General features: G+C 44.7%; 2 protein-coding genes across 6 annotated transcripts in view; one reads left to right on the forward strand and one right to left on the reverse strand.

Moving 5' to 3' along the window:
- Nucleotides 1–5,642: 5,642 nt before the first annotated feature.
- LOC105096954 (WD repeat-containing protein 87) lies at nt 5,643–16,709 on the reverse strand. The gene is made up of 6 exons (XM_010989402.3): nt 16,635–16,709; nt 15,570–15,740; nt 12,305–15,186; nt 11,565–11,836; nt 9,219–11,173; nt 5,643–8,975 (listed from the first exon to the last, which is right to left on the reverse strand). The coding sequence occupies exons 1-6, from the start codon at nt 16,707–16,709 to the stop codon at nt 5,643–5,645; spliced, it is 8,688 nt and encodes a 2,895-aa protein (XP_010987704.2).
- Nucleotides 16,710–23,032: 6,323 nt separating this feature from the next.
- Nucleotides 23,033–25,660, forward strand: part of SIPA1L3 (signal induced proliferation associated 1 like 3) — a 214,493-nt gene continuing 211,865 nt past the window's right edge. For 4 of the 5 annotated variants that reach the window (XR_010382352.1, XM_064489288.1, XM_064489293.1 and 1 more), the window contains exon 1: nt 23,033–23,611. The gene's annotated coding sequence lies outside the window, so the exon portion shown is untranslated. The remainder of the gene's footprint in view (nt 23,612–25,660) is intronic. The other variant, XM_064489290.1, reaches the window with a different exon arrangement.

Here is a 25,660-nt window from a genome sequence, read left to right on the forward strand (position 1 = left end):
AGTATTTCACACCACAATCATCTTGGACCCAGGGTTGCTACAAAGAAATCTGATGTCAATATGAACCTTGTTCTTTTGTAGACAGCCTGACCTTTGGAGTTTGCTTTGATTTTCCTAAATTTCACTATGTGTCTAGAGTTGCATTTTTCTTCCATTTTGTACTCTGTAATCCTTTTCAATTAGGGTTCTTTTATCTTTAATTCTTGGAAATTGTCACAATTATTTCTTCAAATGTTTATCTCCATTTTTATTTTGTGCTCCTGAAACTCCTGTTGTCTGGATGTGGGCACTTTTACTTCTATCCTTCACATCTCTTAACCTTTATTTTATATTTTTTCATTATCTATTTTTGGCTGCTTCCTGGGAGAGCCCTCAAGCTGCTCTTTAAACATACTCATTTCTGACCTATATCTAACCAACTATCTATCTCATCTATTTTGTTCCTTATTTCATTTGTTACAGTTTGAATACCTAGAATTTCCACTTGGTACTTAAATTTATATTATTCTGTGTTTTATATTGCAGATATCTTCCCTGATTTCCTTTAGAATATTTATTTTGATTATTTAATATTCTTTGTTCATATAGTTCTGCTTCAGATGGTATATAAATTTTTCCATCATGTTCTTTCTTTTAAAGAATCTGTGCTCCTCAGGTGTGTGGTTATTTTGGCCTGTGAGCTCATGTTCTCTTAGGGGAATCAGCTACCCTATCTAGAGAAAGTGCTGAGAAAGGGCTGAAAACCAGGGTATGTTCATTGGCAGTTCTGGTGAGTCTTAGGAAAGGGAAGGAATGAGACCCAGAGTAAAGTGCCACAGGCCCCAAATAACCACTACTGATCACTCCTATTTGCTGCCGTTGCACTAGGAAACTTCTCTGATCAGAGTTTCACCTTTAAACCCTTAGGGAGAGGCAGCATTGGGGTGCTGAAATTTCTAGGTTTTTTGAGCATATATTTATTTCATTTAATCCTCATAAATTGATTGTCCATCAAAATTCAAGTTTCCCCTAATATAGCATATAACTAAGGCTGGGAGGTGGCTGCCCAGCCAGGGCTGCTCAACCCCTTGCACTTTGGTGAAGCCATCGATCATTCCTGCCAATGGAATGTCAACAAATGGTAAGTGTTGCTTTTGGGCCAAGTCAGTGAAGGGACAAATTTACCTTCTTCACCATCTCTTTCCTGCATGCAGAGGACTCCAAGGCCCTACCAAATGGCAGAACCACAAGATGGAAGAAGCCAGGGTCTTTGAACCACTGCACGGAAGGGTGCTGCATCTGCCATGTATGCAAATGAAAAATAAGCTTTAATTTTATTAAATCATTGAAATTTTGTTGCTTGTTTGTAGCTAGATCCAGATCTGCCCAATACTCCTCACTTCTATTGCTTCTTTATCCCTGGTTCAAGCCCACTATCCTCTTTTCTCTGAATTATTGTAGTAGCCTCCTCATTAATCTCTCTGCTTCTGTTCCCTGATACAGGTAGTGTTATTAATATTCCTCCAAATCCCCCAATAACTGACTTACATTGAGCGTATGTTCTGAATCACAAGAGATCATAGGGAATTGTGACTTTTTTGTTACTCTGTATTTTTTATTACTTACGAGATGGTCAGTCAGGTACAGCCATGAGAAAAGACAGAGGAGAGTTTCAGGAAATCAGCTTATTATACTCACAAGTCCTAGAGACCTAGAGACAGGTGCACCACACAGGATCACATGAGAAAGACACCAGGGTGGTTAGGAGGCAAAAGACAGGAATGACGGGAGAAGCCTTAGGTCATGGCTTCTGTGGGAAGGGCAGGGCAGAGCAGGTGAACAATTTAGGATAAGTTGGTTTGAATAATTTCAGCAGGTTTTGGACATAGGGGTGCTCCCTAGTTGCCTAGCGCCTGGCCCTGGGATAATTTAGCGAGAGGAATATCGCTTCCTATTCTTTTGTTTACTCTCTCCATTATTACTACCATACCTAGTCTTCAGCTACATCAAAGTCTTCAATTATTGACCTTTCTCCCTATAGATCAGCTTCCTGCTGACTTTATTTCCTTCTCTATCCAGGCTGGATACCATGAGCATTTATGTTCATTCCTTTGCCAGTACCCTTAATCTTCTTTGCCTCTTTTTCCTCACACTTAGCAAAACCTCCCACAGTAGATCCAGTCCAGCTGTCCACATTCACCAAGTGTTCCCAGTTGCCCATTTTTTCACCCCTCTGCCTTGGCTTGACCACACTTTAGTCAAGCTTCTCTCCTGCCCTAATACCTCTGAAATTTAGCTTGACCACAGGTCTGAACAAGCACTAAAATGCAGAACATCCTCTCTTAACAATTCTTCTGAGAATCAGTTATTGGCTGATAACAGGGAGAAATATTTCCCGTCAGGTGAACCCCAATGATGGTGTCTGCCCACCTCCTCACTTGCCCAGTTTCCCCTTAAAATTTCCTGTTAGCCTTCCCTTTAAAAGATGAGACACTTTGGTTTTGAGACACTTGCAGAGCCTGAGATTGCAGCATTCTCTATGTTGCAATAGTCTTTTTTGAATAGTCTTTCCTTATCCAATTCTGAATTTCTTTTTATTTGACAACTTTCACTGCTCTTGCACCCAGGCTTCTAAGTGCTCCTGGAGAAATATTGTACATCCACAGAGATTGATGCCCTACAAACTCAAGTCTTTTCTCTTCCCCTGCACACTCCCAGCAAATAACTTTTTACTTTACTCAGAAAAGAGAATGTATTAGGTGGGAGCTCTGACAAAGATTCTTTGCTTGACCAAACTTCAGTCAGGCTCCTGAACCTCCTCCTGCGTCCATCTGTGCACTTCCTTGTGAAATCCAGTTTTAGCAAGAACCCTGCTAAGTCAGTTAAGCAAGAACCCTCATCCTTTGATATCTGATCACCCTTCATACCTAATTGGATTGCTTATCCTCTGCCAGCCCCCAAGTGATGTCTGATCACCCTGACCTGTCTTCAGGAAGAGTCCTGTTTGATCAGTTTTGCCAGAATCCCCTCACCCTTAATGCTTCCACTTAGTAATTTTCCATTCACAGACCCCCTACCCTGCTCCTTGGCTATAGGTCCCTATACCTGTCAAGACAGGTGACTGGATAAAGACGTTGTGGTATACATACATATACACATACACAATGGAATACTACTCAGCCATAAAAAAGAATAAATGCCATTTTCAGCAATATGGATGGACCTGAAGATTGTCATTCTAAGTGAAGTGGGCCAGAAAGAGAAAGAAAAATGTTATATGACATCATTTATATGAGGAATCTAAAAAATAATAACAATAATAATAAGGGCACAAATGAACTACTTATTATTTATAACTAAGATGATTGATTTCTTGAATATAGGTAAGCACATTTGACTATCCTTTATGATTGGATTATCACATTCTGTTGATTCTTATTTTGTAGTTGGCTTTATTCCTTTCATAACTATGTAAGTTAAAAAAGCTAAAGCTCTAATCTATTCTTAGAAACAATAATTAGTACATATATGTAAACTTTAAAAAAGCACAGTATACTTATATATGTATTTACATGCAATATAATGTGTATGTGCAATCAATCTGTAATAATTCTACCTAATAAAACTGAAAAAGAAAAAAAAAGGACATTTTGAGGTACAACCAGGGAAATTTGTATTAGAATATTTGATGATATTAAGGAATTATTATTAAGATGTGAAAATTATGTTAGATATGAAAATTATTATGGAAGAAAATTTTATTTTTTAGAGATGGATATCAAAGTATTTAGAGTTGGAATATCATGATATCTGGATTTATTTTAAAATACTTCAACAAAGGAAAGATAGATGAAGCAATTTTTGCAAGATGTTTACAACTAAATCTAGGTAATGGGGATCTAGGGGGTCATTATAATACTCTCTTCCACTTTTGTGACTGAAAATTTTTGTAATAAAGGGAAAATACAAACAAGCCCTGGTCTCTGCCATCCTGACAAAGGCAAAACAATATCCAGGTTGTCACAGCCAGTACCAAGGTTTTGAGGTTCCCTAAGAGCCATTCATAGACTTCCTGACTCTGGGACCACAACAGTTAAGACTATTTTTTGTCACTGTGTTGTTTGTTTGTTTTTTGACCAGAGGATCCACTGATATCCTGCAGAACAAATTTGATAGGTATTACTATTCTCTTTCTGGATCTTTCAAAGTATTTGTTCATTTCACCTATGTTGTCAAATTTATGGGCATAGAGTTGTGTATAGTAGTCTTTATCCATTTAATGTCTTTAGGATCTGTAGTGATGTCTCCTCTTTCATGCCTTGTATTTGCAATTTGTGCACTGTCCTCTTTCTGACACAAGTAAACAGAGGTCAAAAAGGAGAAATGATTCAGGTCAAGGCTGCAGAGTCAGCTGGGCCATCCTTATTTCTGCTGCCTTGCCTAGCTGTTGCATCAATCATCATTTTTGAGGCTCTCTGTCCCCAGCCTACAGCTTTCATATACTCCATGGGGCCTGATATACATAGTCTGACCTGGAAGAGCCCAACTACACACTCAGGGTTCTCACTGCCCTTGGCCTTGAAGGTGGTTCCAACTTCTCAAAATGTTCTTTTGCCCTCTATTCCAGGTAGAGGGAGCAGAATAACAAAGGAGAGGTTGGGAGGGAGAGTGGCAAATGGCATAGATGGGCTACTTGCTAGAATCTGTTGGAAGGCTCAGCTTACCTGGAAAGAGGCAGTTCTGTAGTCTCCAAGGTGAGGAGAGGACATCAGGGAAGGAATACGATTGCTGGCAGCATCAACTTCCTTCATTTTACTATCCCTTCCCCTTTAACTCTTGTCTTGGAGGCTTATTTGAACGTACACCTAATTTCCCAAATTTGCATTCTATCATCCTTCCCAAACCCCACATCCAGGTCTTGGCAAAGGAAGTGAAAGATATAGGCTTCCCTCCTTTTCTTTCTGCTTTACCCACAAACGGCCTCATTCCTTAATGCCATCCAGTAATGAGGTCACCAGATGGTACTGGCTAGAACTTACTGAAGCTTTTTCCTGTACTCTGAGGATCTCTTCAATACCCACCGTACCCGCTGTTTTAGACTCAAGTCATCAGCATGCAGGGCTACGATCAGGGAAGTAGAGTCTGCCTCCACTGTATACCCTCAAAAACCAAGAGGGAAATGCTGGGTCTTCTGATTTTAAAATCCGTTTTCTTTCCATTATATCAATGCTTCTTATATTAATGCTAAATATACATCCATTTTTGTGCCAGTTGTTTTCCTTCCTATGGTCTTTAGGGGAGAATTGATGGGAGGCAAGGAAGGGAGAAGATAAGGACAGACTCTTTTGCCTGAAGGCCTCCAAAGGGTGAGCACCACTGGCTTTTGGGAAGTTTTCCCACTCTCAGGAGTATGAGAGTATCTGGTCTCCCCAGCTACCTTTCTGGAGAAGCAATGTTTGAGGAAAAGGGACACATCACAGTGTTTGATGTAAATGAGAACCTCCTTTTTATTCCACATATAAAAGCTGGTTTCTGGAGCTGGGTAGGGAAAGGCTTTTAGCATAATCCTACTTCTGTGTGGGCCCTAAGGATAAAGGTCTAGATTCTGGTGACAAGGCCTTTCCCCAGGTGGGAATGAAAAGTCCTGCCCCTCCAGTCCCAAATTAAGGAGTAGGAGCCACAATGTAGGGCAATTCCTGGGTGAGGTGTAAATCAGCTTGGGGCAGACTCTTCCAGGCGAGTTCTAAGATCCCATACTGGGCAATGCCCATAGGGAGTATGGTGCGGACATTGTTCTGCTCTGGGAGGGACACCACCTCCTGGAACTCCAGAGGACCTTTAGGGGTGTGAGAACTACCACAAAACAGATGGTAGAACAACCGCTCTCCAGGAACTAGGTCCATGGTCTTTAGGGCCTCTTTGTAAATGATCTCTTGGGATCGGGGCTCCTCTCTCATTAGCAGTTCCTGTAGCAGCCTCTGGATTCGAGGGGACTTAAGTTGGTACAGGTCCATGAGGCGGTAGAACTGTTCCATCCAAGCAGCAGTGTCTTTCGCATATCGCTCCTTCAACATCCGCAAAACATGGTACAGTGCCACAAACGTCTCCCATAGAGGCACCTCTTCCTTTTTTTTAGAGCTGGGCTGTGCTTTCTTTTCCAGCTTGGGCAATTTGGGAAACCTGCCCTTATCCTTAAAAGCCCAGAAGTTCTTTTGAAACATCAGTGCTAGGGTTTGTTTTTCCACAGAGGCATGGGCACCTGTGAAAATGTCTCTTGTGGCAGGATAATAGTGTTGCATTTTCATCTCCTTGAGAGCAGTGGATATCTCTTCCGCCCGCGCACTCCTGTAAGGCTCTCCTAGAAGATACCAGTTTATAGCCTTTGGGTCTGGAATCCTTCTGGTAGCTAATGGGGACTTTGGTGTGGAGACAGCCAAAGATTTTAGCCAGCTTTCCTTTTCCTTTCTTTTTATAGGAGGGATCACTTTCAGGTGTTTTGGGCCCATGGGTTCTTTACTGGGTTTTGAGATACACGTGCTTCGTGATTCCAGGAACCGCTTGTGATGGTACCCAAGGGCTTCAAGTTTGGCCAGATGCATCCACTTTAAGTTTCCCTTTGCAGTGAGGTCTTTGAGAAGCTGGCACAATCTGTGGAAATTACCCCTGGAAAGCTGTTCTCCTGCCTCCATCCGTTCTAGGATATGGTGGATCCACTCTACATCTGAGAGGCTTACATCTCCATATATTTCCTCAGCCAGGATTTTGGACACAGGTAATTGTACCTCAGTCTGTACCTTCAGAGATGGATGACGCTGCAAAATCCACTGCCACTTGGCCCCGAGTGGTTTGCCTTGGAGTTTATGAGCTTCCACATTCTTCTTCAATATTTGGGATAAATATGGGGTCTTTAAGTCAGACTCTTCAGACTCTGAAGTTGTATCCAAAACATGTAGAGGCTTGTATTTCTTCAACAATTCTTCTTGTTTATCTATAAACCCTGTCCCTGGGAATATCCTGGATTTCTCAAGTACTGTAGCCTTATCCTCCCAGGATATTTGTTTAGTTGGTTCTAGCATGGGTAACTTCTCTGCCCTCCCCAGAACTGTTGAGATCAGTTGCTTGGATGGGCTTTTCAGAACTCCCAGTTTTATAGCACTGCCTTTGACCTCAGGGATTCTTTTTCGAATAGAAGGTACTGCTTCTCTTCCTCTTAGGTCTTTTTTCCTTTCTTCTAGTAATTTAAATCGTTTTTCTTTTTTTAAGATCTCTTTTTTCTTGCCCACCTCTTCTTCCAACAAGCTTCTCTCCTCTTCCTCCTCTCTCTCACTCAAACTTTCCATCTCTTCCTCACGCGTGCTTTCCTTCTCAGACACTTCCTCCTCCTTCTCCTCCTCTTCCTCCTCCTGCTGCAACTTCTCCTCTTCCTCCTCCTCCCCTTCCTCTTCCTGCTCTTCCCTCTCCTCCTCTTCTACCTTCTCGTCTCCCATCTCCTCCTCTTCTACCTCTTCCTCTTCCTCTTCCTCCTCTTGCTCCTCCTCCTCTTCTTCCTCCTCGTCAGACAAACTCTCTTGCTCTATTTCATTTAACAGGCTTTCCATTTCTTCAGAGAGGCTCTCTTCACTTTTCACTGTATCCCCTTGAGTGGGAAACTCTTCCTGTTGCATTTCAACTCTCTTTAGCTTTTCTCTCTCTCTTGACCTTTGTTTAAGGAATGGCTTTGCCTCTTCTTCTTCCTCTGTTATTCCTTCCTCCTCTTCTTCCTGTATGACTTCTCTCTGTTGCCTGGCCAATCTCCTTTCTTCCTCAGTCATTTTTTTCTCTTTCTTTATCATTCTTCTCATTTCTTTGGCCAGTTTTCTCTGCCTCTTAGCCAGTTTCTTCTCATCTGTGGTAATTTCTGGTTGTTCCTCAGAAAAATCCCACTCTTTGGCATCAAGTTCACTCTGTGTCTTGCTCAGTTCCCTTTCCTTAATGAAGAATGCCCTCCTTAACTTTGTCATCTCTATTTCTCTCTGGGTTATCATCCTTTCTTCTTTGATAAGGTCTTGAAGTACCTTTAAGGTTTTGCTGCTCACTTTTGATGGTTCCTTAGAAATGCCCTTGCTTTCTCTAGCTAACTTCCTTATTGCTTTGGCTAGCTTCCTTTGTTCCTGGGCATATACTCTCCCTTCTCTAATAAACTCCAATTTTCCTTTGGCAATGTCCATTTCCTCTGTGGCCAGTATCCTATCTTCATAGACCAGTACCTTCTCCTCTAGTGACAATTTCCTCTTAATTAGTTCTCGCTCATCCTTGATTAGTTTCTTCTGTCTTGAAGTTTCTTGAGTCTCTTCCTTGAAGAGAGCTTCCTGACCCTCAGCCAGTGTCATCTTCTCCTGGGCCAGTTTCTTCATTTCCATACCCAGTGCCTTTTCTTCCTTACTAATAGACCAGTCACCTCTGAGCTGTTTCAGTTCTTGGAATATCACCCTCTTCTCCTTAGCTAATTTCATTTTGTCCTGGGCTAGTTTGTGCTGTTTCTCAGCCAGGCTTTCCTCTAAATGGGTCAGGTGTTTTTCTACATTATCCAGTTTCTCCTTCTTCTGGAAAAGTTTCTCCTTTTCCTCCAACTGCTTCTTCACCATCTGAGCCAGTCTCTTCTTGAACATGTCCAGTTTCTCCTTGTCTTGGATTAATTTCTTTCTGTTCTGGGTGAGGCTTGCTTTGTGCTGCATTAACTGTTCTTTCCTCTGAGCCAATTTCACCTTCTCCTGAGCCAGATTCTCCTTCTCCAGAGGCATAGTCTTCTGCCTCCAGGCTAGTATCTCCTTGTGTTTGGTGAGTTCTTCCTTGTTCTGGACCAATTTTTTCCTTTCCCAGGCCAGTTTTTGGTTATTCTTTATCAACTGCTCCCTTTTCTGGGCAAGTCTTTCCTTTTCCTCAGACAGTTTTCCCTCGTGCTGGGCCACTTTCTTCTCTTCCTGGATCAGCAGTTCTTCTTCCTGGGCCAGTTTTTGCTTATTCTTCATCAATTGCTCCCTTTTCTGGGCAAGTCTTTCCTTTTCTTCAGACAGTTTTCCCTCGTCCTGGGCCACTTTCTTCTCTTCCTGGATCAGCAGCTCTTCTTCCTGGGCCAGTTTTTGCTTATTCTTCATCAATTGCTCCCTTTTCTGGGCAAGTCTTTCCTTTTCCTCAGACAATTTTCCCTTGTCCTGGGCCAGTTTCTTCTCTTCCTGGATCAGCAGCTCTTCTTCCTGGACCGCTTTTTTCTCTTCTATATCCAGTTTCTCCTCTTGCAAGGCCAGTGCCTTTTCCTCCTGAGCCAGTCCCTCCTCTCCCTTAGCCAGTCTCTCTTCTTCCTGATTCAGTTCCTCTTCTTTCAAAGCCAGTTCCGCCTCTTCCCATGTGAGGTCCTCCAGTTCCTGGGCTAGTTCCTTTTCTTGCCATGTTAGATCTTGCTCCTTCTGGGCCAGCTTTTCCAGTTTCTGGATCAATATATTTTTTACCTCAACTAGCTTCCCTCCTTTCTTTACTGTTTTCTCTTCTTCTCGAGCCAGTTTCTCCAATTTCGTGGCCAATTTCTTCCTTTGCTGGGCCAATTTCTCTGCTTCCTGGCTGAGCATCCCCCGTCTTTGGGCTAGTTTTTCCTCATTCTGGACAAACTTACTCTCTGCCTGGACTGTTTTCCTGTCTTTCTGGGCCAGCTGCTCATAGTCTCTGGCCAGTTTTCTCTCTTCCTGCGCCAGTATTTTCTCTTCCTGTGCTAGCTTCTTTTCTTCTTGTGCCAGCTTCCTCTCTTCTTTGGCCCGTTTCCTCTCAACCTGTGCCTGTTTATATTCTTTGTGGATCTGTCTCTGCTCTTCTGTAATCACCTCTTCTTCTTCTTCCCACTCTGGAGACAGTTCTTCCTCCAGGGTCACTTCTTCTTCATCCTCCAATGGTTGCTCCCTGGACCTGCCTGACATCTTTTCCCAGATCTGTTCCCATTCATCCCATATCAGCTTGCTCATGTCCTTATCCAGCCTTTTTTCATCTGGGAGTAGCTTTTCTTCATCCTTTTGTAATTTCTCCTCTTCCTCAAGACACTTTTTGTCCAAAGATTTCCTCCATTCATCCCAAGATATCCTTGACTCACCATAAGTTTGTTTCCACTCATCCCAGGACTTCTTCCACTCCTGCCAAGGCACCTTTGGCTCTTCCTTAACTGGTCTTCCTTCTTGCTCAACCATTTCCCCCTCTAATTTGGCCATTTTTCCCACTTCCTGACTCACATCCCTCTTGGTTATTTTCCTCTCTTTTTTATCCACTTTTGTTTCCTGCTGGACTGCTTTCCTCTCGTGCTTAGAGGGCTTCTTAGAGGGTTTCCTCTCTTCCTTTGTTGATAATTGTTTTCCTTTGGTTAGATCTCTTGGTTCTAAAAAAATTACTTTCTTTTTCTTGGCCTTTTTGGGAAGCACCTGGGTTTCCTGCAAGGCCTTCCTGTCCCTTTCTTCCTTTTGCACTTGCTCCTCTTCCATGTCTTTGATCACCATGTCCTCTCTAATTGCTTCTCCATGAATAAAAACTGGTTTCTCCTCTGGCCAGGCTACATCCCAGTCAAGGTCCTCAAGCCGTGTCTCACTTTCTCTCTTCAACAGGGGGCAGATCTCCTGAAAGAGCTCCCAGCTGGGCTGTCGATCTGCCAGCATCTCCTGAGCCGTGGTCACTAGCTCCATGTTTAGATCTTCTGACATTTTTGTCTGGGAACCAGATATCCTCAGGGTCATAAGACGACACAGATCATCCCGCCATGATGAGCCATCTCCAGGGGTAATCCTGTGGCCAGGGGCTCCAGAGGCACCCCGCCCTATGGCTTCCACCATCTTCACAACTTTCTGTTCCCTTGCAGGAAATGGAGATTCCTCAGCTGTAACTTCAGCGTCTATTGCCTTCCTCTTGCGCCTCTTTATGGGTTTCTGAATTGTTGCTTTCCTCCCTCTTTTGTCACGCATCTTCCTCAGCATCTTCAGGGTCAATGCAACATAATCCTTTGCGGCATCTTTCTCTGGATGTTCTTGTTCATCTTCTTTTGAAATCTCTGCTATACTGGAGGCTGAAGACCTAGAACCCTCCCCCTGAGTTGGTGTAGCTTCACTCTGATCACCTTGATCCTCTAAGGGACCTGGCTCTGTGTCAGTGTCTTTCATCTTCTTGAGGCTTCGCAAAAATTTTTGAGCTGTAGGGAAAATAAAAAGATGGAGATAAGGAAAGCATGGGAGGTTTAAACAACATCCTTCCCAGTATCTGGTATGAGCTAAGAGGAACTGCCATAAAAGAAGTAGCCAACAGAGGGGGCTGAGGCCTTTATAAAAAAAAGCATTCCCCTTGCATTATTCCCAGTGCCTTCCCTCCCCTCATCACCAGCCACCCAACCCCTGCCAAATCCTAGAGAGGTAGGTCTTGGAGTCTTTCTGAACTTGGGCGGATTCTTCCTAGGAAGGTTCTTTTCTGTGAAAGGATCTTTCCACTTATCTCTGTTCCTACCTGATACATCTTGACTCACTTTAGCCCTAACTCCCCTGCCTCTTGGGGACCCTGAGGCATGAACCAGATCACTCCATACATACTATGCTTTCTGCTTTCTGCTCGGCTCCGTCTCTGGCCTTTGCTGGGCTTGACGGCAACTTCAGGTTCTTCAGAAACTATATCAGGTGGCTTGGAAAAGGAGCTAAGTTCAGAAGCCTCTGTGATATATAAAGAAAAAGTAGGCTTTTCATCTCTCTGTGATAAGGTCAGGTTTTCATTCAATCGCTGCTCCACTTGAGTATGAAGGATTTGGAGATCTGTGGCCCGCATTCCCAGCAGATGGTCCAGGGTTTCCTCCCCAACCATTTCTTGCCTATGAAAGTCAAAGGAGAGGAAGGACTGTGCTGAATCAGGGACAAGAGGGAGAATGAGAAGGAAAGAACTGCTGTGGAACAGGCAGGTGACTTGGCAAAGTGACCAACAGAAAGTGTATGTAGAGGTAAAGGATGGCCGAGAAGAAAGAAAAAGTCTAGGAAGCTGAGATGGCAGTGAATGGAGTGATCTGTATATGGGGGCTTCAGGGATAGGAGAAAAGGGTGAAAAAGGGCACTTGAGGAGGAAGGGGACAAACAAGAATAGGAGAAGAAATGGAGAAAGGAGTGAGCAGTCAGGGGATCGTCAGGATAGCCTAAGAATGGAAAAAGACTATGAACAAGAAAAAAGGACAGGAAAAGTTAATGAACACTGATGAACAGATAATGAAGGAAGGGGGGGGAAATGGGGAGGGGGAAGAAGAAAATCAGAAACTGGTAAAGAACTGAAGAAGGCACAAAGAACTTACTGCATCTCCTGGAAAGTATCTCGGTTCTGGATCAAGTTTAAGAGTGAGGTCTTAGTGTGGATTCCAGTCTCAGGCACAAGATTCAGGGCCTTATTCCTCACTCTTTCATCTTTGTCCATTAGTCCTTGGGCCAGAGGCAGGGCAAAGAGATGAGTAATCATTCCTAGACGCTTCAGCCCTTCCCAGGCTAGCTCTCGGATCAGTGGGTTGGAATTGGTTGTATCATCCAACAGACGATGGGCTGTTTCGGAGCGCAGGGGTGGAGACACCTGGTAAGAGGCAAAGATTTGCCCTAGTGCACCAATGCAGCACTGGTACTTCAGTGGAGAAGCATGGATCATAATACTGAGAATTGTCTCTATCAGGCTATTGATAGCTATTTCACTCATCTTTCTTCCCAGCCAACTGCGGTTTGCTGAGTCTGTAAGGACACTGTAGGTTACATCCTTGGTCACTCTTGTTTCTAGGAAGTCTTCTTCCTCCTTTTCATATGAATATTCTCCTACATCACTTATAGTTCTTGCCTTACTGTGCCAGAAAAAGAATTGTTGAGACTTGTCCCATTCCAATTCCCGCATGGGTGAGTGCAGGTTGCACTGTAGGTATATCGGGCTGCCCTCTGGCCAAAGACGGGCACGAATCACTGAGTTAGGGATGTAGCAATCAGGAGCCAAGAGCCATTTCCTCCCATGGCCAAAGTAGCATCGCAGTATCTGATAGGGGTTGAGTCCATTCCAGGTAGTCAGCTGCAGTTGGGGAGGAATGACGTAATGGGAATGAGGAAGTTTTCTCACCTGCTTCCAATCAGTTTCCTCCTTGTCCGAGGCATCGCGTCTGAAGGAAGACAGTAACACAGGGCTCCCTTGCTCATCTTCTTCTATAACATGTGGCACATTATGATCAAAGGCAATAGCTCGCTTATTGACAAGGCTCTCCAGACCCACTAACTGCTGCTGCCCTTGTCCAGAGTAAACATACTTGGGCACAAACATAGTCTCAAAGGAGAAGAAGAAGCTTGGTATGAAAGGCTTAGGAACTTCCAACACTTCATCTGTCATACCCATAAGGGAAAGGCGAGCCAGCAGGGTTGGTGGAAGCAGTTTTAAACAGGACACCAGATAAAGACTTTGGTTGAAAGTTAGAAGCAGGTCACCCCGGTCGTTTGCAAAGCAGAGTGGGCCAAAGTGCAGTGATGAGTCCAGCATGGCTACAAGTCTACCATGGAAGTTCCAGATCCGGACAGAGCCATCACTGCCACCTGTGACAAAAAGACTCAAGGATAAGCAGACATCAAAAGATACGATGGCACACTGGTGCAGTGGCAATGTCTCTATGAATGTCAAGCCTTCCTGTGACCCAGAGGACAGAAAATCATGGAACTTCCAGAGACGTAGGCAGTTAGTCTCCGTGATAGCACCCACAGACTCGGGCAAAAGCATCAGATGTGTTAGGTGACAGCTGCTGAGAATGCTGGCGAGGGGCCGCAGAAGTACTCTGATCCCCTCAAGCACAGCTTCTGATAGGTGTATATAGTCATCCATTCCATAGGAACAGAGCAAAGAGTTTTCTCGGCTGCCAGAAAGCCCTCCAGGCAGTGTAGAGAGTGCTAACACAGCCCCAAAGTGCATGAATTTCTCTACTCGGGCGCAGCTGTGCTGGGAAAGCACCCTGATCACACCACTCTGGTGTCCAGAGAACATGAGTCCTTGTAGACCCCGACCCAGGTGGAAATGCCCATAAGCCAGGCATTGTACCAAGTCCTGAGAATCGGGTGAGGTGCATAAGAGATACTTGGCTGGGCAAGGGCAGCGGGTTGTGTCAAATACCAGTACCTCTGACCTGCCTGTTGCTACAAAGAGTTCCTCTTTATCTGGGTCATAGGCCCAGTCCACAGCCTGGTCCAGGATTGAGAAGGGCCAGGTGAGAACCAGAAGATTCCCTGTTAGTGGGGACACAAAGTGCAACAAGCCATCCTCCGTAGTGCAGAGGATCCGGAACCAGTTATCACCACAACGGATCCGACGCACCTGCTGGGGAGCAGAGCCACAGACATTGAAGAGGTTGTAGAAGCAGGGCAAACTGCGCAAGAAGAAAGAATGGGTGGTCTGGCAGAAGAAAGTAGTGCTGTTGATAAACTGGAGTTGATACAGTTCCTCGCCAACTTCTAGCCGCCGCAGCAGGCCCCCTGAGGTCAGGTTCCACTCCTTGATTAAGCCTTCCTTGCCAGCCGTTAGCAGGGTGTGGGCTTCTGGCCGGCTGTGGATACATACCACTGATGAGAAATGGGCCTTGAAACTGTGGAGAGAGTGGCCCCAGCTGAGGTTCCATACTTGGATTTCCCCAGTCTTGTTGCCAGCATAAAGAAAGCCCTGATCAAAACAGGTGAAGCAGCAGGTGATAGAGGAGCCACTGGTGGTGGAAGTGAACCTCTTCACCTCTCCCAGCTGGCCGTGGCCCTGGCGCTCAAGGACTCTGACCACAGTCCCACACAGGGCTAGGATGGAGCCATTGGGGCCGTTCAGCACGATGTCGTGGACAAGCTCATCACCAGGCATGGAAGCCATGTAGGCTATTTGGAGGCCCTTGCCAGTCCGCTCAATGGTCCAGGTGACCACTGCCCCCGGGATGCCTGACAGAAGCATCTTCATTTCTGGGTCATAGCAGAGGCAGTTGATGTTAAAGCGGCAGGGTACTACAGCCAAGGATTTGAATGACCGAAAGTGGTCCCCAAAGAGCCGCAGGAGCAGGTCACCACAGTAGACCACGAGGATATGAAAGGAGCCTGTGTGCACCATGGACTGGATGGGCGGCAGTCGTTCGGTCATGGAGAATGTTCTCTTCTCCACCATGTCCTCGGTTTTGCTCTGCATCCATACTACTGCCTAGAAGAGAGTAAGACGGAAACTGCCTAGAAAAGATAGTAGAAGAGGAAAGAGCAAAATATTCAGCTCTTTTCCCCTGTTCTTGTGCTAAGGAGAAATTGGAAGACTCCAGAGTGATTTAACCCCCTGGTTTTGGGAGTTGGAAATATTGTAGAAGCAGGAAACCTAAGACTCTTTCCCTACCCTTGGCCTACTTTAGGAGAACCATAAAATCTATTCAGTATGGAGACTGTAATTAGAGAAAGGATGAGGTGGGAACCCTGGATCCAGGTCACTTTCATTCAAGTGGTATTTCTTCCTGGGTTAACCTAGGGTCAGAACTTACATGGGCATGGCCCCTGTAGAATGGGCTAAGAAGAAGAAGAAAGGCTAGGTAGTTTTACCTGGATTTCTTTTGTGCTTGTTGTCACCCAAGAGAGGGAGGCAAAGAAGTTGGCATCACTGATGTAATAGCATATAAGCGGCATATTTTGAGGATAGCGAGACTCTCTGAACAGAATCTGGGACCGGTCACTCAGCACAACTACATCAGTCTTTGGGTCATCTGAAGTTTGCTGGGGAGAGGCATGGCATAAACTGAGAGACCAGGAATGCACTAAAATATATTCTCACCTAAGTCACACTTGAAGCAGTTCACAAATGCCTCAGCCCCAAGGACCACTTCTGTGACACCCAGACATGCACAATTTACCACCTGTGGGACCCCTACACTTCACAAGCGCGTAACAAAGCCCCCAACACAAGAGAGAACCAAACCACACCAAGGGTGTATATAGGCAAATTTTATGGTGTGAGCACAGGGGAAAACTGTTCTTCCCGACATGAAGTTAGTATACCTGTCCTCTAACATCCTCTCTTCTGTCTAAAAGGTACACATGTCATAAAAGATACATTTAACAGATTATTGAGGCAAGTGCACTGCCATATACCCAGATGTAATGTAACAGTGTTCCAAAAGTCAGTGCAGCTTTAAGTTATTAAAGCCTAAAACTGCACTAAGTAAGACTTTTAGGATACCCTACTTGGCCTTTAAATTTGACAGAGGAAGATAGTATATATTCAATATATATTATTCCACGCTGATAGAGCATGTGCTATGACACATGCGCATGGAATCCTTTTACGTAGTGCCAGCTGTAGCAAAACTGAGGTTGGCAGATGTTCTCTTTGGTGCCTTCTCCCTTCTCTTTTAGAAGAATCCCTCTTTCCAGAGGGTTGGTTCTTCTGACAGTGCTTCAAAGGCCTCCTCCATCACTACCAAAAAGTCCTTGCAAGAGATCTCTAGACTCATTTGTAAGTTGATGGCCCACTTCCTACTAAGGTGAAAATTGTCTTTATGATCTACCCTGCCTGCTTCCTGCTTCCACAGAAGATCTGTGCTCCTCTGAAGTGCTCAACACTATTAAGATAGAAGCCAATAACACATTTATGTTCTACATATAACTTACCTTGCTTTTCTGTATCATGTCATTTATAAGGTATTTAAAATCTTTCCACAGGGGAATGAGTCTGGGGGAAGACATCACCTTGATTATCCCCTGGTCCTCCTCAGGACTGTTGTTTAAAAACCTGTGGGAATCCAAAAGAGGCCAGCTTAGCACTGCTACTGTTTGAGGAGCTGGAAATCAGAAGCCAAGATCCAAGAACGCCTGCTTATTGGACACTCTTTGAATGTCAGGAACTATGCATAAGGCATACCTTCTAATTTAATCCTCACTATAGCCCAGGGAGGTAGGTATTACCCCATTTTATCAGTGAGAAAACTGAGGCTTGGAGAGGGTAAATAAAGGAGTTGGGGTTTGAACCTTAGCGTTGGCTGTCAAATCTAGTAGGATATTTTGGGTGAGGGAAGCAGAGAAACCCTAGAGAGGAATGGAAGGGAATACTGTCGTAAGCAAATTGTGGTTCTTTGATGGTTGTGGTGTGTCAAGAGAGCTTTTTGCAAGGACCAGTGGTTCCCAAATATGGTTCCTGGACCTCCTGCACCAGGATTCCTGGGAAAGAGGTGTGCCTTTTTTTTTTTAATTGAAGTATAGTCAGTTTACAATGTTGTGTCAGTTTCTGGTGTACAGCATAATATTTCAGCCATACGTATACATACATATATTTGTTTCCATATTCTTTTTCATTATAGGTTACTGCAAGATACTGAACATAGTTCCCTGTGCTATACAGTAGAAACTTGTTCATCTATTTTAAATATAGTAGTTAATATTTGCAGATCTCGAACTTCCAGTTTATCCCTTCCCACCCCCTTTCCCCCGGTAACCATGTCTGTGAATCGGTTGAGGTACGTCTTAAAATGCAGAACCTTACGTACTGCCCTAGATCTACGGAAGCAGAGCCATGGAGGTGGGACCCTGAGACCTTCACAAGCTCCCTAGGTGATTCTGTGGACATTCAAGTCTGACTACTGAAATAGGAAATTGAGATAAAGGGCGCCCAGGACTAAGAGTCAGCCCCAAGTTGCACAGCTGGAGAAAGGATCCAGCCATCTGGTCTTGCAGGCTTTCCCAGGCTTGCGGAATAAAGTAGCTCTCTTTAATGTGATACATTTGCTGTTTATCATCCTTTCCCATTCCATTCTCTTTGGCCTTCAAGATGACAAACCTCTACTTTTCCTGGTAGGATGGTGAATGAATCCTACTTTTAACATGTACCCTCTGCCAGGGACTCTGTCATTACTGATCCCATGATAGGCTTGTTTTCCTTATTTGTAAAATGCAAATACCAGCCTTGCCTACTTCACAGGATTGTTGCAGATAAAATAATTTCTGTGAATACCTTTTTAAGTATACTCTGAAGCAACAAACAATTATGATTACTGTTTTTAGGCTGGTTTGGTTCTCCCAGAAGTATTTATTTCCCCTAATCCACACGTCATATTTTCCAGTTGCTCTGGAAACAGGACAGCTAAATTTATAGTCTGGCCAGCAGAGGGCAATGGAAGCCATCCTTGTGAAGCCCTTCAGGAAAACTAATGAACTTTCAGTTTAAAGAAGTGTCCCCAAAGTGCAGTCCTCAGGAAGCAGCATCAGCATCACCTGGGTATTTGTTAGAAATGTGAATTATCAAGCCCCATCCTAGCTACTGAATTGGAGACTTTGAGGGTAGGGCCTGGAAATCTGAGGTGTTTTTTATTTTTGTATATACTATATATATATTTGTGTGTGTGTGTGTGTACACATTTACTTTAAAAACTCAGGTAGCATATAAATGCTCACAATAAAAAACTACTAGTAACTCTACCTCACCCATTTCATCATTTCCAGTGACAATCATTTTTAACTCTTAGCCAAGTTTTCTGGTTACTGTTTCCATTTTTTAAGTAAAATGTTAACTACTATTTCTTGATTTTTCAAAATTATACTTGTCTTTTAAATTCCTCTTACTTGGAACATTCTGTAAGTTAGTTGTTTTTTTTTTATTACATTTCAAATCTACATATACATTATATTACATGTAAATACATATATACAGTATATGGCACTTTTTTTAGTTTACATATATGTACTAATTATTGTTTCTAAGAACAGATTAGATCTTTGGCTTTTTAAACTTACATAGTTATCAAAGGAATAAAGCCAACTACAAAATAAGAATCAACAGAATGTGGTAATCCAATCATAAAGGACCTGAAAATCTGAGTTTTAACAAGCTCTCCAGCTGGTCTTATTCACCTGGTCTGAGAACCACTGGTTTGGAGAGCTACTGGAGTTCCAGGTCATTTGGCCTGGGCCTCCTAAGGCAGGGTCAGCAGAACTCACCCTCTGGTATGGCTAAGCCTAGGCTCTGTGCTGCCACAGAGACTTGATGGCTGGATTTGGGGGAAGAAGCAGACAAAACTTACTATCATCATCTCATGTGTAGAGTGGATTAGAGCCCACAACAAAAGCTTTCACATCAGTCACTTCCTTAGTTCTTAAAAGAATTTGGAAAGGCAGACAGTATCATCTCCATTGTACATATGAGGAGTGTGAATTCAGAGAGGAAAAGAGATGTGTTCAAAGATACACACAGGAGATTCAAAACTAAAATCCAACCCACAGTTCAGGATTCTTCTATCATTTCAGAGGAGGAAGAGGTTCTCCCAGCTGATGCTAAGGTTGCTCTCTGCCCCACAGACCCACTACTGGGAACTAGGGACTGACTTTCAGACATCAGTGTCCCCTGTGTCTCTTTCCACTCTCCCCAAGACTGCATGCTGCCCTCCTGCCGTATCTTTTCCCATTCTATCCCCCTGTAACCCTGCACTTGCTGCTCTTTTGGACCACCTTTCAGGAGCCACTGTGATCTGCTGAAATAGATCACTGGATGGCCCTGTGGGCCAGGGCCCCACAGCTCAGATTTACCCCACCAGCTCCTTCTTGAGGCCCCAGATCTGCTGAGAGAGTAGTCATTTGTAGTCAACAAATTTGTAGTCACTGCCATCAGTTTTCATTCTTCCTCATGTCTCCTCTGGATCCAGCTTCTCTCTCGCATGCGCTTTTCTTAATGGAAGTACTGGGGATTGAACCCAGGACCTCATGTATGCTAAGCACGCACTCTACCACTGAGGTCCAACTTCTCTTGACCAGCCTATAAAAACCAAGTTTTTGGGACCCTTTGGGGGCTTATTCCTTGAGGGTAAGTGAGAAAGAAGGCCTTCAAACCCTAAATCTCTGTTTATTTTTTGCCACTCTCTTATCCCATTCACCAGTTTGCTCAGGTTACCTTAGAGGAAACCTCTCCTAAAATCTCCCACATTTTTTTTTCACAACTGTAGTTAGATTTTAATAGTTCTGTCAGTAATTGATAAAAGAGCCAGATTTTAAAAATCTGTAAAGATAAATTAGAACAGCATCATTGATCAACATGATCTAACTGATAATCATAAAATAGTATACCCCCAAAAGGCAGAAATACATTAATTTGAGGTGCACATGGAATATTCACCAAGATAGACCATATCAGGGCCATAAAACAAGTCTGAATACATTTTGAAGACTGAAATTTAAAATGTATATTTCCAGCCACAATGGAATTAAGTTAGAAATTAATAGTGATAATATTGATAGAAAATTCTCAAACACTTGAAAATCAAGCAACAAACTTAAAGTAACCCATGGGTCACAAAAATCATAAAGGAAATTAGTCATACAAAATATTTTAGCACAAAATATCAAAATTTGTGGAAAATTCCCCACATTTGATTCCCCAATTCCATTATCTATCCTTAAAACAAGTCTGGAGTGAGCTCCAGATGCCTTAATCCCAGTGCTTTTAACTTTAATCTCTTGATAACCCAAAGATGATCTAATGGGAGAATTCAAGTCCTGCAGCCAACTTAGGGAAGTCAGTATTTGGGGGCTGAGATATGGTATGTCCTGCTGACTATAGAGATAAACCAGGTCTGTCATTGGGCATTGACCCTGGCACTACATACTTTTTCTTAGCTGCAGTCCATTCCAAGGCACTATGGTGGTGGTGGTGGGATGGAAGGCCAGCATTCTATGAGCCTTGCCTTTGTAACAAAGAGAATTGGCTCTAGGGGGCACTGCACTCCATGATACCATTGGGCCCCTGGGCTCCTTTTGGGTCACTCATCGACTTCATATACTATATTGTAGGCGTGTAAGGGTATAAAATTCTTGCCCCATAGAGCTTGCAGTTTAGCAGAGAAGGCAGACATCAAAGAATAGTCATAACAGTCATTATAATAGGAAATTCTGGGTGATGGGTTATATTCTTTTAACTTGCCTGCAACTTAATTTTCCTAAAGTTAAAATAAATTAAATTATGCTACTGATTCAGTCTGAAGAAGGAAAAGTACTGTGAGTACATACAACAAGGAGACCTGACCTGACCACCCAAAAGAAGGGTGATGTGTGCTCCACAATTTGAGGTAAAGCCCTGTATGGATCCCACAGCCTTGCAGATAGCTCTCACATTTGGGGACAGTGATGCAGAAGGCCCAGCTGGCATCAGAAAGGCCTAATTAGTTGACTGTAAAATCAGAGGAACTGTAAAACCAGAAGGCAATCTTGACTTACTGACTTACTCTGTTTTTTTTTTTTTTTGAATGACATTACTGATAAGGAGCCCAAGTCTGTCCCCAGGGCCTGGGAATGCTACTCTGGCCTTACAGATGAATTCACAGCTAGGGCTGGGACTGGAATGCACTTTCTTTACAGAAATAAATCATTTTCCAGGCTGACAAACGTACATTACTAGGATGGGCTAGTTTTTAATTCGGTGTTTCATTTAATTTTTACACAATGATTCTATGACTTAGCTATCATCCTCCATTAATTAAACAACTTTATAAAGTGGACATGGTAAAAATATTCAAAACAAACTAAGGAGCATATACTGAAAAGAAAGACACCTGTTCTGTTTCCTCATCAGAAAGGTAACCCTGGTTGTGTCTTTCTACAGGTGTTCTGTACATACACAAGCATATAGGTAAAATATATTTTTCTTATACAAATGGCAGTATGCTATATACATTGTTTACACATTTTTCTACATAATTTAGGGATTAGCTGACATTAAAACATATGGCTCTGTCTCATTTTTCAACAGTTGTCAGCTGCATGGTATTCCATGCTGTGGCTGAACTATCATTTATTTATCCAAACTTCTATTAATGGACATTGGGCAGTTTCTAACCCTTTGCTACAACTCACACTGCAAATGAATAATTAATTAATTAAATGAATGTTAATGCCTCAGAGTTTTATTAAATTTTAAAGTTGAAACAATGTAAATATTTTTTCATCAAGCATAACTTATTTTAGATATGCTGGGTTAAATTATTAAAATTAATTTCATCTGTTTTTAAAATTTTTTAATGTAAAGCTTCAAATTGCATATTTGGCTTGCATTATATTTCTACTAGGTAGTACTGCTTTAGGCTGTCACTGCCCGGTGGTGGTCTGGACTTAGCTCTTTGAGAGTAGGAACCCAGTCTGTCTTGATTTCTCCTTTGTCCCCATGGTCACCCAACCTGGCAAGAAACGGGTGCTTAATACATTTTTGTTGAATGAATGAGCAAAGAATGACTTCTGTCCTCTCTCAGGAAGAAGAAATATATGCTTCCCAACTCAGTCTTACTGGGCATTCTCTTGAGAGGATGAGGTGGAAAGGGTATTGCCTAGGTTTTCTTGACCAGAGAACCTTGCAGTTCTAGCCAGTTCTCTTGGTAATCCCTATTGGAGTAGGAGTGGCAACATCCATTTTTTGAAAAAAGGGTCGGCTCCTTGATTATGTCAGCAGCTGGACTAAATTTGAACAAAATTTCTCAGGCTCAGGTACTCAACTAACACTGGGTACCCTCAGTATGTGCGATCAACAAATGAATGGTTGATAACTGGGTCTCCAAGGCAACCCCCTCGGTGACTTCCGTCGAAGGCAGAGCTCTGGAGCCGCCTAGTTCGGGGAAAGGCGACCAGACCTGAATCCCAACACGTTCGGGCCTCCCGGCCCTCGCGTAGGAGGGAAGGAGGGCGTGTCCGCCTCGTAAAGGCTGGGGCCGCGCCTGTTACCTGCAACGACTGGACTCCCGACAAGGGACGGGTATGGTGTGTGTGGCGGCACTCAGAAGCTCCTATGTGAAGGACCAGATCTAGCACAGGAGAGCCTGAGGAGCGACCTTGGGGATGCTGCGGGAGGACTCGGCCAACTTAACGGTTACCTCCCCAACCCCGCGCCCGGCAGACTGACCGAGACGAGGAGAGTGAGCGCGCGTGCGCACTGGCGCGCGCCCGGCAGGAAAAAGCTCAGCGCGAGACCCGGCGCGCGCGCGTTCGAAAGGAAAAAAAAGTGCCCCTCGCGGGAGCCCGCGGCAATTTAGGCCGGAGTTGGCCGGCGAGCGCGCGTGCGCGAGCGCGCATAGACGTCCTCCTCCACAGCTCCCCTCTGTTGGGGGTCTAGCGCACTGCTCCGCTGTTCCCGCCTCTCCCGAGGCTCGCACCCTCGGGGTAAGTACCTCGCGCCTGGCGGAGAGGGAGGAAGAGGGTCCACGGAAGGAAGGGAGGGGGCGGACAGGGCTTGGAAAAAGGGAAAAACCGCCCTCGCAAAGCGAGGAGAGCGGCCAACGGGTTGGAGTCTGCAGAAGACACGCCTCCATCCCTCACACCCCTCGGGGCTGCGGAAGTACTCTGGAGACTCGGGAGGCACGGAGGCGACAGGTGGACTACCATTCCCAGAAGGCGGTGTGGCGCCGCGCCTACAGCTCCCGGCAGCACTCGCGCGCCAGGCCTCTTTCAGTCCTCTGCCACCTGGTGCGAAACTACAGTTCCCAGGAGGCCTCGCGCAAAGCGGCTTGGAAGTGGGCAGCCTGGAAGTCACTCGGGCCACCGGAGCTGGCGGCGTCTCCAGCTAGCGGCGCGGGTCTGGACGCCGCGGTCGTGGGGCCCGCCGGGCGGGCAGCCCAGACGCCCAGGTATGTGGCTCTGGGTACTGGGGTGGCCTCGCGCAAAGGTGGCGGGGAATCGGTGTCCACTCGGACCCTGAGGGTCAGCGCGGCGGGCGACTGGGCGGACGGCCGGGTGTGGGCACCGATTGTTGGGGGCGGCGGCGGCGGTGGGACTCTCGCCCTCCGGACCTGGCCGGACTCGTGCCCGCATGGCTCAACTTTCCAGACGAGCTGTTGCGGAGGAGCGTGGTTTGGTAGTCGGGTAGCCAGGAGTTCGTGTCCTGGCTCAGCCGCTCCGGAGCTGCGATCTAGGGAAACCGCGCCGAACCTCAGTTTCTCCTTTCGGTCAAACCGGGGAAGAAGAGTATCTGTCTTTTGTCGGGAATTCTGTTGAGATGCTGAGATCTGGTGAATAAAGCATTTGGCACATAGAAGGCACTTATTACGTGTTTGCGTTATTGTCAGTTCCTGAGAAATGGGGTGAAGGTATTATCGACTGCATGTGGTAAGTTGAGGGTGAGCCGAGGGCACAATTAGCACTCAATGCAGAGTGGCTGCTGTTAACTAAAATTGTTTTGTTAGGAGCTTTGGTTTGGGAGGCAGAGACAGGTTCAAATTTTGGCTCTACCAGCTGTGTGACCTTGGGTAACTGACTTCACTGCCCTGTGCCTTGGTTTCCCTGTATATGAAATGTGTGATTTAATAGCAACCACCTCATAGAGTTGTTTTGAGGTTGCAATGAGACTATCATTTGTGAAGTGCTTAGAGCAGCAGCTGGAACACAGTCAGCGTTCAATAAATGGTACCAGTTATTCAGCGTTTTCTCAGTTTCTCAGAGACCCCCTGAGGGTGAGGCTCTAGCTATAGTCTTGATCTTCCAGTGGGCCAGACTCAAAACTGGTCCGGTTGATTTCCTCTCCTGCAGCCTCAGGTTCCATCTTTGTAAAATGGGTTAACAGTATCAGCCCCACAGGGTTATAAGAATTTGCTGAGATTGTATTCCTAGTCCAGAGTCATCTCTCACTAAGTAGCAGCTCTTATATATTTTAATTATTGTTCTGTGTTCTCCATCTGGCCCAGAGACTGCCTAACTGTGGTGGGCTGTGACATGACAGCCCAGAGTTCCCCCACATGTTCAGTCCTAGCCTCAGTGTCCCATCTGCGAAATGGTAGTCATAGGACATTTGTGCCAGGGTTGTTTTGATGATTCCAGGAGATAATTCATGTTTAATTTTTAGCACGGGGCTGGATGCATAATAAGCACTTAATAAACATGCCTTGTTTTTCTTGATAGGCCTTTGCTGCTTATGTTTGTATTTACAGGGCAGAACAGGGACAAGGTTAGTGTCCCCCTACCTCTAATTTTTATTCACCGAAGGTTAAGTTGTGGAACATACTGCAGTATAAGGGCCTGAGAAAAGATGGCACTGACTTGCTATCAGCAGCCCTCTGCTCGTCTCTCATGCGCTACCCTCATCAGCCAATACATTCACTCTAGTGCTTTATAGTTTTTAGGTTTTTTTGGTGGGGGGAGGCAGTAATTAGGTTTATTTATTTTTTAATGGAGGTACTGGGGATTGAACTCAGGACTTTGTGCGTGCTAAGCATGCGCTCTATCACTGAACTATACCCTCCATTCAAATCCTTGATTTTTTTAATTTTAATTTTAATTTTTTGATGGAGGTACTGGGGGTTGAACCTAGGACCTCGTGCATGCTAGGCACGTGCTCTACCACTGAGCTATCTGCCCCTGCACCGCACGCTTCTCGTGCTTTATGTACTGTACCAATGCTGTCAGCTCTTGACTCTGTCCCAAAGCCATATTAGCCCCCTGAGCTCCAGCTCCAGATGTGGAGCCTGTGCTCCTTGATGTCCTCTGGTGACTGTCCCTTGGGCACCATGAACTCAAAATGTTCAGCCTGACTCCTCCTCCCAGACCTGGTAGTCATCACCTTGGCAAATGGGCCAGGCCAGAAACTTGGGAGCTGCTCTTCTCCCCCAGCCTTCCCAGGTCCAGTTGATTGACAACAAAGATGGAGCTGTCATTTCATAGCAACACCGTTTCATTCGCCCAGC

This window comes from Camelus dromedarius, chromosome 9 (assembly GCF_036321535.1).
Source record: "Camelus dromedarius isolate mCamDro1 chromosome 9, mCamDro1.pat, whole genome shotgun sequence".
Taxonomy (NCBI): domain Eukaryota; kingdom Metazoa; phylum Chordata; class Mammalia; order Artiodactyla; family Camelidae; genus Camelus; species Camelus dromedarius.

Excerpts from the sequence above, each read along its gene's own strand:
- LOC105096954 (XM_010989402.3), bottom strand. The coding sequence starts at position 16,709 with ATGTCTTCCCCCAGACTCATTCCCCTGTGGAAAGATTTTAAATACCTT. Across the intron at positions 11,174-11,564 it reads AGCAGAAAGCAGAAAGCATA|CTCAAAAATTTTTGCGAAGC; the intron begins GTATGTATGGAG and ends TTTTCCCTACAG. Across the intron at positions 8,976-9,218 it reads ATATAGAAGAGAAAAAAGCG|CAAAAACTGGCCCAGGAAGA; the intron begins GTCCAGGAAGAA and ends ATGAAGAATAAG.